The 15,845-nt window shown below is 31.6% G+C and overlaps 1 protein-coding gene across 1 annotated transcript in view; it reads right to left on the reverse strand.

Annotated features, from left to right (window-relative positions):
• Window positions 1-13,489, reverse strand: part of LOC127698571 (neuronal acetylcholine receptor subunit alpha-6-like) — a 29,792-nt gene extending 16,303 nt beyond the window's left edge. Inside the window, exon 1 of the mRNA XM_052202080.1 lies at window positions 13,397-13,489. Within this exon, the coding sequence (XP_052058040.1) occupies window positions 13,397-13,436 (40 nt within the window). The 5' untranslated portion in view covers window positions 13,437-13,489. The remainder of the gene's footprint in view (window positions 1-13,396) is intronic.
• Window positions 13,490-15,845: the final 2,356 nt, after the last annotated feature.

Raw genomic sequence — 15,845 nt, forward strand, 5'->3', positions numbered from 1 at the left:
AATAAGAGGGCCTCGATGGCCGAGTGGTTTAATTAATTCAACTACTGTATCACTAGCCTGTCAAAACTGAAGTTGCGAGTTCGAACCCCGTATGTGACAGGTGTGTTCGACTCTAATCTTAATTGACTAGGATTGTCAGTTTTCCTACCGAAAGTCGGTGGTTCTCTCCGGGAACTCTGGATTCATCCATTGATAAAAACTGGCTACTACAAAATAGCCAATAGTACTGAAAGTGGCGTTAAACATCAATCAATCATGTAAATCCAACTTTATTATTTGATATATTCTACCCTTGAAATTTACAGTTTACATTTAGTGAACTACCATCATAATTAATCCTTCTTTAAGGATACATGCATGTAGGATGATCCGCTTAATATTTGTTTTTGTCTAATTGACAAATACAGAATAACATTTGGAATACTTAAAAGAATATTTGCGTTGCGCATTGAAATCTCAAATCTTTTTTCGGAATTTTTCATTGGTATGGTCCAATGGACGTTTTTTAGTTTATACTAAAATATTTGTCTGGTTTCAATCTTGAGAATAATTAAAGCATTGCATTGTATAATTGGAGAACTTCGTACGTAACATATTATAATCTATATAATAATATGAAATTAGAATATAAAATACGATTTTAGTTTTAAATACCATCTAGGGTCTTATATGATATATTAGATCCCAGATACCATGGATTGATGTTAAACAGAACATGTGTCCTTTTTTAATATATACACTAGTTGTTAAGTTATTGAAATAAACGTTTTCAAAAGTATTTAAACACAACATGTCCTTTATATAATAATGAAAGACACAAATCAAGTCTGACATGAAGAAAGCTCGTATTCATCTTAACATACTTATCAATTTTCTTTTGACAACAATTGAACAAAAGTTTAAAACTACAATGTTTGTTTTTCGAACAATAGATTTGTTGAAGTTTTTTTTATAATTTATTAATATATTGCCATATATGTGGTAAAAAACGGAATAAACCTAAACTATATATTAAACGGAACATAATAACAACATGATGTTGGGTAAACGAAAATTAGAAAGCAACTCCAACTCACACTCTATCCACCTACCCCCACCCCACCCCCCAAAAAAAGAGACGGATTTATAAAAAAATCAAAACTTGTTTCCGAACCCCATATTTTTACTGCTATGTAAAATTGTATTGTTCAATTGTTATAGTTTTCAATAATAAATACTTTTTAACCAAAAAAAAAACGCATAAAGTCTCAAAAAGATGTTAATTAGGGACTGGTCATTTGGAACCTGAAGGGGAAATTGGAGTAAATTAAGGGGAGCATTGAAAAAAAATTGGGAATGGAAAGGGGGGTTCCAATGTTTAAATACCCCAAATGGGAAGGGGCATCGAAATTTGTTCACAATAATTTAGCAATTCTGTATTTCAAACATGACAAATTTCTAGATAATTTGATGCAGACACTAAATCAGTATCTGATTGACTGATTATTCAGCAGGAGTGTCTAACACTTGATTCAAATGTCATTTATATATCTCTTGTGTCATCATTTTTGGCTTCAAACTTCATTGCAATGTAAGTCAGTACCTTCTTCTGTTTGTTTGTTAGACATGAAAAACGACAATATTAGGGATTGATGGTTTGATGTCTTAGTTTTTGCAGGATTTCTCGTAACTTTTCTGACTATACTCCTTTTCATGTAATAAGAACACTTATAGTATTAATAGCTGTTCCCTTACATGATTAATCGTAAAACTCATGATTGAGCATATATACGATTATATCAATGGTACAAGATAATATCTGGGAGTTAAGCGTGGCATTTTCAACATGTCTTTTCATAAATAATTTTGATTTATGACCTGGAAATACGCAATTAGGCGACGCACACCCTACGCTTCACCCTGCAATAAAAAAGTGTAATTATTTGGCACGAAAGAAAGTCCCTTAATTTGATAGAGACAATATCAATAATTTACAATAAATCCCAAATTCCCCATTAGACAAAACACATCAAGATATGAGAAAAAAAAATCAATCACTAACACGGTAGGTATAGTGTCCGGCTAGGATCGTGGTTTTTCGAGTGAATCTGTCCATTTTTTCGAGTGTAGATCGGGCTTTTTCGAGTGATAAAACATGCGATTAGGTCAATTAACTGCTAATTCGTAATCAAAATAGTCTTTTACATGACTACCCATCTTATTTTGAATGCTATACATGTTTTGAGTAACAAAGAAGCACAATAACCTTGTATTTAACCATTAAATTCAGTGTTTGTTACTGTCCGGGTTTTTTCGAGAGGAACTGTGAAACCGTCCCGGTTTTTAAACAAATGGTCCGGGTTTTTTAACAGAAATTTTAATAAGAAAAAAAGAATTCTTGACTTTAAAAAATGACTTTTCTAGTTTATAAATGTAATTTAATGAATGACAATATCAAATTTTCTCAATAAATCACCAAAACATATTACTACGTTGATCAAAATTAACCATTTTCAATTTAATGCAAATTTTCTGTTCGGATAAAATTACTGTTACTTTCCAGTATTAAATTATAAATTATTGGATTCTTTATTAAAAGGTCCTTAGACCATAGTGCAGGGGACTCATAATCATTTCAACTTCATTTTATGCTACTTTTGTTGTCACAGTTAATAATATTTTTCGAGGTGAACCCCGGAGTTTTTATACGGGACGTATTATGGTATACGGTAACCAATTTACATAAAACTTCTGTGAATTGTTTATATCTATTGAGGTATCCTCCCTTTAGAATTTTAAAATTTTTAGATTTTACGTTTCCGAGCTATGGGATTTTTCTAAAGAGCCTGTGTCGCTCACCTTGGTCTATGTGCTGCAGTGCATATTAAACAAAGGACACTCTTCTATTTTAAAGACAAGAATAGAATTCATGACTAAATTCTCTGTTTTGGTGATGGTGACTTGTATGTAGATCTTACTTTACTGAACATTCTTGCTGTTTATTCTATCTATAATGAACTTGGTCCATAAGTTTCAGAGGAGAAGATTTTTGTTAAAAAAATTGCGTTGCTCATGATCCGCTATCCTTAACATTAAAATACATTTATTTAGCTGCTCAGATTGTGATCTGTTCAACAGCAATTAAAACTCTAGACGTATAATTCCGAGCATCACGGGACAACACAATGAAAAAGTTAACGGACGACGACGACGGACAACGACGGATGCCAAGTGATTAGAAAAGCTCACATGACCCTTTGGAGCCAGGTGAGCTAAAAAGGGACGATTTTACAGTTTTCGGACAATATTTTTAAAGTGCTTTGAGGAGTTTTCATGAAACTTTGGTGACTGCTTTATGTAGATTAAGGTAACCTCCCTTTCAGTTTTTTTTTCATAAATTTTTGAGAAATTAAATGACATTGAGAAATTATTTACAGGTTTCATAACGAGTGAGAATGGATATCGCTTGATATCAACTCGAGTTATTTAATTTCAATATAATAATAAACGAGCCTCCGGTGAGTTTATTATTACTATTTGAATAAAATAACGAGAGGAAATTACTTACTGACTTACTTACTTGAATTAAATAACGAGAGTTGATATCAAGCGATATCCCATTCTCACAAGTTGTTAAACCGATTTCTCTTTTGTCAACACCATCACTGTGTTAAATTAATATTTCCGCGAATCGTTGGTCTAGTGTTTTGCACACGAAATGTACATCGTCGTAACCTTTGATGGTCGTCAATGACCTAACGAATAGCCAATGGAAATGCCGTAATGTCGTCTTATGATGCTGGATAAGCAAATAAAATTAACGCAGATTTTCGTATCACACTCCGTGCAGTGTGATATAAGAAATTTCTATTCGTGCAAGAAATACATAATAAACCACAACCATAAGAGAATGAACTTTATTATTTGAAAACGCGACGGGCGTATCATGCGCCCATGGCGCAGCTAGCTGTTATTATAAAACGGAGTAAGAAACCTACTGGACAGCAGAGAAGAATCAGAAAAATGCTATGTAATAAAAAATATTCTACTAAAAGAGGTATGCCCCCTCATTCACACACATTCACAGACTTAATCCGACCAGTTTTTATTCCCATTGTAAATAAAATCTGAATTAAATTTCATATATACGGAAGCGTATTAGCGCCACACGTTTTTTTTTTTATATTTCTTCCTATGTTTGCGTTATAACGCAAACCTTTGCGTTATAACGCAAACCTTTGCGAAATAACGCAAACATTTGCGTTATAACGCAAACATTTTGATTTTAATTATTCATTAAGTTTTGAATATTTAATAATAAAAAACTATATATAATATTAAATTTACACTTAATGTTTATTATATAATTTGAAAGCAGTGTTTTGTAAATGTCGGCATTTGCATGTCCGACTGTCATCAAATTTCGGTTGTGATTTAGTTAAGAGAAGAACCATGAACACAAGGCCAAATCATTATAATAAATATGCATAGAAATAAAGGAATACTTGAAGTGCAATTATACATAAATTTATAAATGGTTTATGCATCAGAAGATTATATAAATTTAACAAGTAAATAGATATGGTATAGGCAAATTTTAATTGAAAGGCCAAGATTTTGAAAATTTTGAATAACGGAAAGTGGTAAACTAGATAAGAGCAAAAATAATGTCATACAATTGTGAAACTATAAGTCAAATAGACAAAATGATCTTTCTGCTTTAAAATTTATTATTCAGAAAAAAACATTCTTTTTAAATTTTGATGTAAGAAATCGTTTGTTGAAATCTCAGAATATGATAAAGATTCTTTAAAAAAAGTCATTGAATTTTAATTTCAATCTAGTGAGGTAGCTATATAAGATGCTTGGGTAGCAATTTGAATGTAGAGAACATAATTAAAATAAAATAACATCTTCATCTTATACATTTATGGAAAAAGGGTAGCTTGTTTGAATCTAACCAATCTTACACAATGCTCAAACGAGCGCTTACTTTGGAAGTATACTTAAATTCGGCTACACTAGCGGGGTTGATTTTTTATTTTCTTCGGTATAACTTCAATTTACTCAATTTTCTTTATATATATATATATATATATATATATATACATGTATTATCCTGCTCATTATTATCCCATGATGTGTGCTAAACACTCAAGCATTTAACATTGCAATGAGTACAAAGAGTGATAAATTTTAATATATGCAGCCTCCTCCATTTATAACAGCTGCTTCCTTTGAAACTTAAATAAGAAATAAAATAAAACAAATGTTTGCGTTATTTCGCAAAGGTTTGCGTTACAACGCAAAGGTTTGCGTTATAACGCAAAGGTTTGCGTTATTTCGCAAAGGTTTGCGTTATAACGCAAATTATAACGCAAATGTTTGCGTTATAACGCAAAGGTTTGCGTTATTTCGCAAAAGTTTGCGTTACGGAAGGTCTTTCTTTGGGGAATCCTGACACCCCGAGGTGTGTTCTACGACAAGAAAAACCGCAAATGTTTGCGTTATAATGCAAAAGGTTTGCGTTATAACGCAAACATAGGAAGAAATATAAAAAAAAACGTGTGGCGCTAATACGCTTCCGTACATATATATAGTTAACAATGAAATGAATAATTCATCAGCTTAATTCACTATTTGTACGTACGTCTCAATCCAAATTGTCTATGCTTACATTAGATTGTTGACATCATGAATATATACTGTACATGTAATTTATAAGATGTGACAAACAACAATATATACAAATGAACTAAACTTGTTTATAAAGTGTAAGTGTTAGTACACCTTTATCAAACTGATGAATGCATTGGTTTCGTGACTTAAAAACTACACAATTTGAACCTTTTTTTATTGTTTTTAAAAGTAAATACACTGACACATAACATTCTAAGCTATAGGAAATTAGTATAATCACTCAAAAAAACACGGACGCACTCGAAAAAGCCCGGACTGCTCTCGATCAAACCCGAACACATAGAAATGAATTTAGTCTCAAAATGTCGTTTTCAATGCAACAACAAGAATTTTTGTAAAGTGTCTGTATATCTAAGGATATATGGATTCCATGTATGCATTTCCATCGACATTTTCATTGGTATGTGTGTAAAAATGGCTTTATTCTGTATTTTGGAATAAAAGCATTGTAAGGCTAAATTCATCTTTTTTAACGAAAAATAATGTCGGTTTGATAATATCTTTTTATCTCAAATACTAACACACCTTGTTTATCCTTGTATATTAAACTTAAACTTATAAATCACGTCTTGCTAGAAAGGAAGTCTGTTTGTTTACATTTTGATCATATTCACTCGAAAAAAGTAGTCACACTCGAAAAAACCCGATCAAATCACTCGAAAAACCACGATCCTAGCCGGACACTATACCTACCGTGACTAACGAGATTGTAAACAGGAACATGAACATTTGGAAGGGTTAAATTGGTTTATCTCTAGATCTCAACCCTCACTTCCATCAGTGGAATAGCAATTAGTTAATGAAAATACATGCATTACATGTCAGTGCAGGGTAATTAACAAGGGTATAATAGATAACAGAAGCACAAGGACAAACAATAAAATACACGAATTACATGTCAGTGCAGGGTAATTAACAAGGGTATAATAGAGAACAGAAGCACAAGGACCATCATGATGGAAGTATTATATTGACGTCCATATAATACTTCCATGCAAGGACAAACAATAAAATATACGCATTACATGTCAGTGCAAGGGTAAAAAACTTTAAGTTGATGGGGTTAATTCACAAAATATCTTATTGATTACGAGAATAAGTACTTCCACGTTGTAATCATTTTAAAAGAGTGGCCTACTATTTCTTCAATGCATACATGTAGGTTTTGTTTATGAAGAGTTCCGGATTATTAAAAAATCATTTTATTTTTTTGTTTAAAACCTTGATTTTTTTTTACATAAATCGATTCATTCATTCAGATATTTATCAGTTTGCCTTGGCTATTCAAAACCTACACAACGTCTCACGAATTTGGTCTTTTTCTTACAAAACTTATATTCTTGTTATGTATTCTTTTGTTGAAGAATGAATGTTGCCCCTTTTTTTATTTTTTGTCGGTTTTTTTTGTGTCTCATTGACGTATAAGACAACCAGACTACCCCTTTCTTCATATTTAAAAACATACGAGATGACATCAATATCAATTCATAACACAAAATAACTAAGTTAAACTTACAAAAGAAGAAAGATAATGAACATCGCTTTTATGGTTTACTTAATATCGAAGTCAGAATGTGGTCTTTGTAAAGATGTTGTAAATTAATCAAAAACAACAAAAAAACAATATAATTTGAATGTTTATATTGGAAAAAGTAACGTTGTGTAAATCATTACAATTATTTCATTTCAAATGAATATCAAGCTGTTGCATTTTTCCACTGCGAGCAAATTTTGACCTTTGACCGCATTTTTAAAATTAATTTTCTTGTTGTAATCCTGTTGGAAGCTGCGCTGTGTAGCCTATTTTTCTTGTATTGTTTAATGCCTAATATAGTCAAGACAGACAAAAAAAAGTTGGAAAGTTACATGTTGAAATAGAGAATGGAAATGGGGAAAGTTTCAAAGAGACAACAACCCGACCAAAGAGTAAACAAAACAGCCGAAGGCCACCAATGGGTCTTCAACACAGCGAGAAAATCACGTACCCGAAGGCGCACTTCAGCTGGACCCTGAACAAAAATGTGTACTAGTTCAGTGAAAATGGACGTCATACTAAACTCCTAAACAAATAAATGAACTAAAATTAAAAAACATATAACTTGAAGACTAACAAAGTCCAGAGGCTCCTGACTTGGGACAGGAGCAAAACATGCGGCGGGGTTAAACATGTTTAGTGAGATCTCAACCTTCCCCTTATATTTCTAGCCAATGTAGATTAAACAAATACACAGCAATACACCGCTACATATTGTGCCAAAGTCGGGATGGGGAGGATACATGTTATACTGATTTAACACACCGGATTGTGTGCCTGCACCAAGTCTGGCCAGGGAGGGATTGCATGTTAAACTGGATTAGCCCCACTAAATTTTGAGCCAAACGTCCGGCTATCCGGGTTTTGGTGTTGTTCATTTTTGATTAAATGTCTATTTTTACTATTTATGAACAGGACTCGGTGGTCTTTGTTGTTGTGGTCTCTTAATTTTCCTACCTTTTATCTTTTTATGTATTATTGTCGTATAACAGATCTAAAGCCGTTTAATTACGAAACTATCTGCAATATATTTAATAGTCCTAAACATGCATGAAAAATTTGACACTAGACGTAACGCAAACAAAAATCAATATACCAATGTATCTAAAGTCACAATTGATACAGCTTTATATAAAAATAAGGAGATGTGGTATGATTGCTAATAAGACAACTATCCACCAAAGTTCAAATGAAGTGGATGTGAGCAATTATAGGCAACCGTACGGCCTTCAACAATGAGAAAAACCCATACCGATAGTCGGCTACAACAGTCCCCGACATGAAAAATATGAAACAATTCAATTGAGAACACCAACAGCCTAATCTACAACAAAACATTTAACGAAAAACAAATTTGCCGCTCTTTGGTCGGGTTGTTGTCTCTTTGACACATTCCCCGTTTCAATTCTCAATTTTATTATAGATATAACTGCATATAAAAAATAAAAATATGTGGTGTGATAGACAATCAGACAAATCCCTTCCAGTGAACAACAGACGTTAGCAATATAGGTCACCGTACGACCTTTAACAATAAGCAAAACACACACTGTATAGCATGAAAGCTTCAAATGGCCTTGTCATGACAAACACGAAAGTTGAGTGGATGCAGAACAGAGCGAGAGAAAAAAACACGGATACCGCATGGAAACTGGCAAATGGTCCGCAATATTACTTTGGTCAACTCACTAACTTGAAATTAAAGACCTGGCGAATTTAAGTCCTTATCTATGACTGAGATGTATGTTTAAAAAAAAAAGGAAAATCAAGGTTTGTTTGGACATTTTTATAATGCAAGTCTTGGTTTTAAATTATTTGCGAGTAAGCTTAAGGAGTCAATAACAAATCACTCCCAGAAAGACGGGCAAATCCATTAACAAAAGAAAAAATGACTATACGAACTACAGTGCACAGTATATTATATACATATTTTATTTGCATTCATAAAATGTACGTAGTCGTCCATTACTATGTAAATTGGGTCGATTTAAAAAAAAAAAGCTGAATACGTTTCTGTTGCCAAGGGTTTTTCTCAAGTATAGTAGTTAGCAGAAAAATTCACCAAACTATACATTTTACCTATTCAATAACGTAAATGCAAATTTCACAAGGCTTGATCCAAATAGCTTTTTTACTGTCTAATAACTTGCAAGTACGAAAAAGACAGGACAGAAGTATATTTTGTCTATATGTTTTGTATTTGCACACTTTTTAAAGTTGATCATGCATTCGTTCTAAAATAAAACTTTGACCAGATAAAAGTTAAAAGATGACATAATTGGACAACCGCAATTATCAAATCGCTTTGACGTCCGAAAAAAAGATAATAATCAACACATGCATTGTAACTTTTAAAGCCAGTTAAATCCTTTTTTTTTTGCTGAAAGAACGTGCGATGTCATAAAAATTGATTATCAAAACATAACAAAAACACAAGTAAAGAACGTTTAAGTATTCAATAAAAATCAAAACACAAAGGTTATTCCTGATTAGTTTTTCGAATTATTTTATTTAGGCGTTGAGACCCTTTGGTGACCCCCCAGTTTAAATTTCTACAATAAGTACGTCGTGAGCAGTGGGCGTTACAGACGAACGTTCACCTAATCTGACCAAGTCAATGGGATATTTTAGCGCGCCAATCAATGGTCTCGTCTACACTGTTATGCACATGATTCTATAATAGATAACAAAAACACAAGGACAAACAAAAAATACACGAATTACATGTCAGTGCAGGGTAAATAACAAGGGTATAATAGATAACAAAAACAAAAACACAAGGACAAACAAAAACACAAGGACAAACAAAAAATTAAATTATAATAAGAAAGAGGCAAGAGTAGTATAATTATGTTCAAAACTCGTAAACCAATTTTTTAAGTATACTAATCAAATCAAGATGTAAAATTTCGTGAACTCAAAATAGAACGAGACTGGGTCGACAGAGTAAGAGTCTTGCTATGCATGGATCCTACCTCAGTCAAAATGTCGCAATGAGGAATAAAGACAACTTTTTTGATATTTTAAGATCTTTGAATAGGGAAAATGTCACAATTGAGACACAAAACACATCGTGACGATCAAACAGTTCGTGATGGTGACCGTAAAAAGTGTGTATTGACTATTTTAGCTATTGTTCCTCCTTACCCTGTTGCGGCGTTTTTGTGTTAGGAGCACAACACTGGTAATGAAGTTTGCATATTGTGAATATGCACGTGCTTAACGTATCAGTTGGGATAAATATACAACATACGACTGGCATAGGGTATGTTACTACTGAGAAGTTGACAACTTGAAATCGTCACATTCATTAATCCTAGATTGAATTCGTTCCAAAAATATCTCGATATGAAGCAGACTTTCTAGTTTCGATAGTATTCTTAATATCAAGTTCACAAGAACCTTCTGAAATGTGGACAAAAGAGTGACAGGACATCGTCAATATAAATATACCTGAACGTGAAATTAAAGAACTTTGTAAGGTGCTTTTCCTCTTTGTCTTTAAGAAGGGTTTGTATGAATTCTGCTTGATATGATATGAAGTCGGTCAGTAGGAGTGCACAATAATTTCCCATTGGATTACCGACTGTTTGTTATGAATACCAATCTACCAAACTCGACATAATTTAGTCATTCAGAAATTTCAACAAATTTATAATATCGTATTCGTTGTATATTCGTTGATTGAATCAGTGTGGTTGTTCACAAAATATGATTTTTCATGGCCTGAAAAACAAATTTGTATCCGTGACTTCAATTTTGAAGAAAAGACACTGTTTGATAAGAAGACGTAGTCGATCTTTTAATTCAGCATTATAAATGACAGTGCAGTGTGTAGAAAAACCAAAGTTTGGATATTATATCAAACATGTAATAAATAATAAACAATATTATACAGTATATAAGAATGCTGGCAGTTACTAAAAGCAAACTTAAGTGCTTAACCTGCACTGATATAAGCACTGATATGAAATCATATCAAACTGCACTCACAAATTGTACAGAAAAAAGGTTTACATCTGTCCTATAAGTCCGAATACACAAAAATAAAAAAAAGTAGCATGATAGTGTGAATATATGATGTTAAATGATTTAAATATAGATATTTATTGTCACGAATCAATTAAAATTACAGAATGAAATCATTACATTACGTAAATACTATCAGTTACCATAAGAAAATGAAATAGAACACAAAGGTTTGACCTATTTTAAAAACTTTAAAGTGTTTCGATAATCTCTTAAAAAATGAAGCAAAAGAAATGTGTTATTGTGGTGGGATTTTTAATTTATGTTTAAATTATGACAAGGGACCGAACGCACAGATGATTGATAGGGAGCAGTCATTTATATCCTGATGTGTTGAATGATAATTGTGTTGTTCTGATTGACCACTTGGTCTCTTGTTGTTGAAAGTTCATTCTCAAACTACCTACTTTGTTTCCAATAATTTTAGCGAAAGGAGACAACTCTTAAATGAGTAATTTTAAGGATATTCGTGACATCCATTCAACTTTACGAATGTTTAATAAAACAATTATTTATACCATCAAGCTTGAGAGTAATGGAAAACAAAACTTAGAAAGTAGGCTTGGTATCTGTTACAATGATTTTATTTTTGATTTTAAACCTGAAATTCAGAAGTTTTGTATACTCACTGACTTGATAAATGAATTTATAAAATCCCTGATTTTTACTTGGGATTTTATAAAATCATTGAAATCATTGAGAACTCTTTTTTGCAGATTTTCATGCTTAATTAAGGAAATTTGGACAAAATGAAATTGGTTTTTTTTAACATAATTTAGTAAAAAGTAAAATAACAAAAAACCGAATTCTAAGGAAAATTCAAAACGCAAATTCCCTTATCAAATTGCAAAATCAAAATCTCAAACTCATCAAACGAAAAGAAAACAACTGTCACATTTCCGTATATAGAAAATGGTGGGTTAAACCTGGTATGATATACACACCTTGTTATTAGAACAACTCGCTCTCCCAAGATTTTGTTTAACGCAAACTCTCTGGGAATAGGAACTAGAGATGATGGCTACTGTTCATGGAATAACTTTAGTTTTACTAAAATCTATTAGCAAGCTGTAGCTTATATATATTTATTTTTCTCATACTTTTCATTAAGATGATTAAAACTTGTGATAAAAAATTGTATCATGCATTAGTTTTTATTTTCCGAGTATTTATAAGCCCAAATCTTACTTTCTCATCATATTTTTATGATTCGCACTCGACATACATCAAAACGTTTTCCTTTCCGTTTTTGTTTTTAGTACTGATTGACAGATATGTACTTCAATGACACAAAGAAAGATCAATTTTGAATACAACATACAGTCATCAACAATAGACAAATCTCTACACAGTTGTCCAGCTTTTAACCGCACAAAGTCTAGAAAATTTGTAAATAAATTGAATAGAGATTATCATTTTATTCCTTTTGCCAAAAAAAAAAAAGATGATGTGGATTTCAAATAAAAAAGCAATAAAAATCCTTCCTAATATGTTTAATATTGACGCTGATTTCTTAACACCTTACTACAATATACCATGAATGTAACAGCAAGCAATGTAAGGTTTGAAATTTCCAAATGTTCCTCGCTTTGGCTTCCATTTTTATATTCTTTTTCTTTTCCTGCCATCTACCACTTAATCTTTTTTAAATCTTGTAACCAATAATATTTGTTTCTATTCTAATTTTCGAGTAGAACATATCACCCAATGACAGTGCACGGGAACACGTTTGTCTTTTTAAAACAGGATTGAGATAACAAAAGCGATAAAGTATTTGAATAAATGATACACTTTAAAGATACACAAGGTTATCATAAAAAAAAAAGAATAGCAAAATTCAATTTGAAAATAGAAAAAACACCGTTATATCAGTACATTACACAAAGTAATCAAATCATAGTCTCAGCTTTTCCTTTACACACAAAAAACGCGCTAAGAGATCTGAAGCACTATTGAAATTAAGATCCATGCTATTGTTTAAGAAACGGGTCAAATAATTAAAAAAAAATATAAAACATAAAACAGTTGCGTTTTCATCTTCATTTTACGACCCGACTTTGTTTTCTTTCTGGAAAAATATCGTATATTTTAATTAAGAGTATTTAGCTATAATCCTTATTTCTGTGGGTGTTATAATATTCTTATGGAACTTACCAAATAAAATTAAACTCAAAATAACCCTTTTCCGCTTCATGTTAATATGTCTTCTCCGTTACGCTATCCTTAAAATCCCACGACAGAGCTTATGATACGTTTGTATCACGTGGTTTAAATACAAAAGTCTTGACTAATATTTTCTATCAATAAGATCATTTCGTTTTAGGAATCCGTTATTATATCTAGTTTAAGTGAAAACATTTTCTTTGTTCGTGTGTAAATATATTAGCTCGATTGTTGTCGAAATATTATTGAAAATTTTGTTTCACCTTTGACAATATATTATTGTTGTGGTATCAACTGTTTAAATTTAGTGAGATTATTATGATATCAAATGAATACAAATGTAAGCTTGCCAGAAAGCTTGACTGACCTTATCAAGTTATATATATCTTTCTCGTGATCAAACGAAATTTTCTGTATTAAGTTGCAGCATTAATTTATATACATTAGAATAAATGATAGAAGATATGTTTTTTCTTTCTAAAGGATTTGTTTTGATATATGTGTGCTAGACGATTGGGAATGTAACCAATTACATTTTCATGCTTTTAGAAGCAGTAAACCTCTGTCGTAATAATTCTAATAGAAAACACGAGCTATGTAATATCGTATCTGCTTGCTTTTCCTAACATGATTTACTTGATAGGAGATTGCTACTTACGAGGACGCTAATGAACAAAGGCTTTCTATGGATCAAATCATCTCAAATGAATCGGTTGATATGCAGTAAAGATTAACACGTTTGAAATTAATCCACTTAGCACATCCAAACGGACCTTATCCCGAAGTAAACATTGAATGTGAATAGATCGAAAAGACCGCAAATACATGTACAAAAATCGAGACGACCTTTTCTTAAAAGTATTGAAAAAAATAGTATAAAGATACCTACTGTATAAAAACATCTATCTTTAACTTTTGAACCTGCACAGACACACTTTTAAATTGTTATATTCACGAAAAGACAATATTTCTATATTGAATGTTCACGTGACAAGATCAGACAGGTGACCCGAAATATCTTGAGATTTTGCATGTACATGATTTTATGCACCAAGGATTAACATTTTTTAGATTTCAGTTTCACAAGCCTCTATCTTGATAAATATTGAACGGACAGCATCGTGTATTTGCATGTATATTTCTAATAACACAGTTTAACAAATAAATTCTTTGAAATGTACAATTGTTGTTTAGAAATAACTTTTGATCAGTATCGTCACCGGCATTGTGTTATTATTTATTTTCTCAACTTTTTCGTAAAAGATTTTCACTAGATTTCAAACTGGTAATGGAATATATGTGTAACAGATTACCATTGATATGTTCTAATTGTCGTAACCACAGCCTCTTTTCTTTTCCTCGATTATAATATCGCCAAATGCGACTTATCACGTCTTGTTTACTTGCAATGAGCAACACAACGGGTGCCACTAGGCATAGCTGGAAATTACCCTTCTGGAGCTCCTTTTGTCGCTTTTGTTCTGTAGACTGTTGTTAGTCTTTTTGGTCGTGGTCTTCTCTGTTTTTCTTCGACTTATGATGTTTTTGGTGATTGCCTCCTTGATATATTCTGTCCCTTTTGTACATAACCATTCAGAGTTTAAGAACTGTGTTATCTGTTATCGTAGTAGTTGGATATTTTGTTTGTTTTCCACGATTACCTCCGTTGGATTTTTTAGTGTTCTCTTATCTATCATGTAACAGTAATTTAGATATTTTCCGATATAAAAAAACATTAAATTTATGCCACGATACATGTTTACGTGTGTATAAAGTAATCATAGCATAGCACATTAGATATATATACAGTATATTTTTTTTTGGTAGCTAAAATTATAGATTGTATTATATTTTGTACTATATTCAGACAGTGTCATTGAATTGCAGCAAAAATAGGTTATTGTCAGTAACTCAAAATTAAATCATAACAATAGAAAACGCTTTCCTAACAAAAGTCAAAGATAAGCTACTAGGTAGGTCAAATACTACTAGGACAATGTTCATCCACTATTTCTTCGTCACGTTATTCTTCTTATTGGTAATAAACAAATGTTTTTGTTAATGGAAAAAAGGTGTAATGCAGTAATAATCCCATAACAGTGTAGAAATTGTCTGAGTTTAAAGTTTGCTATACAATGGCATGTTTTTAAATGTTATTATATTTTGACGATTAACAAGTCTGTCAAAGTCAAACTCATAATATCACAAATATGTCCTCAAATGAATAAACCAATATTGTAATTTCAGTGTTATTTTTATTTATTCTGTTATATGTATATATACACAATTCATATTTTATAAAATAAACTTGATCATTTGAATATTAAAAGTTGTCTTGAAAGGAATGTCAATGTTATCAAAACAAGTTGTCCGTAAAATTAGCTTACAGTAGTGATTGCCCGGTGAGCCAATCAATTTTGTTTGCCATTTTGCTAAAGTT

This window comes from Mytilus californianus, unplaced genomic scaffold (assembly GCF_021869535.1).
Source record: "Mytilus californianus isolate M0D057914Y unplaced genomic scaffold, xbMytCali1.0.p SCAF_4, whole genome shotgun sequence".
Classification (NCBI taxonomy): Eukaryota; Metazoa; Mollusca; class Bivalvia; order Mytilida; family Mytilidae; genus Mytilus; species Mytilus californianus.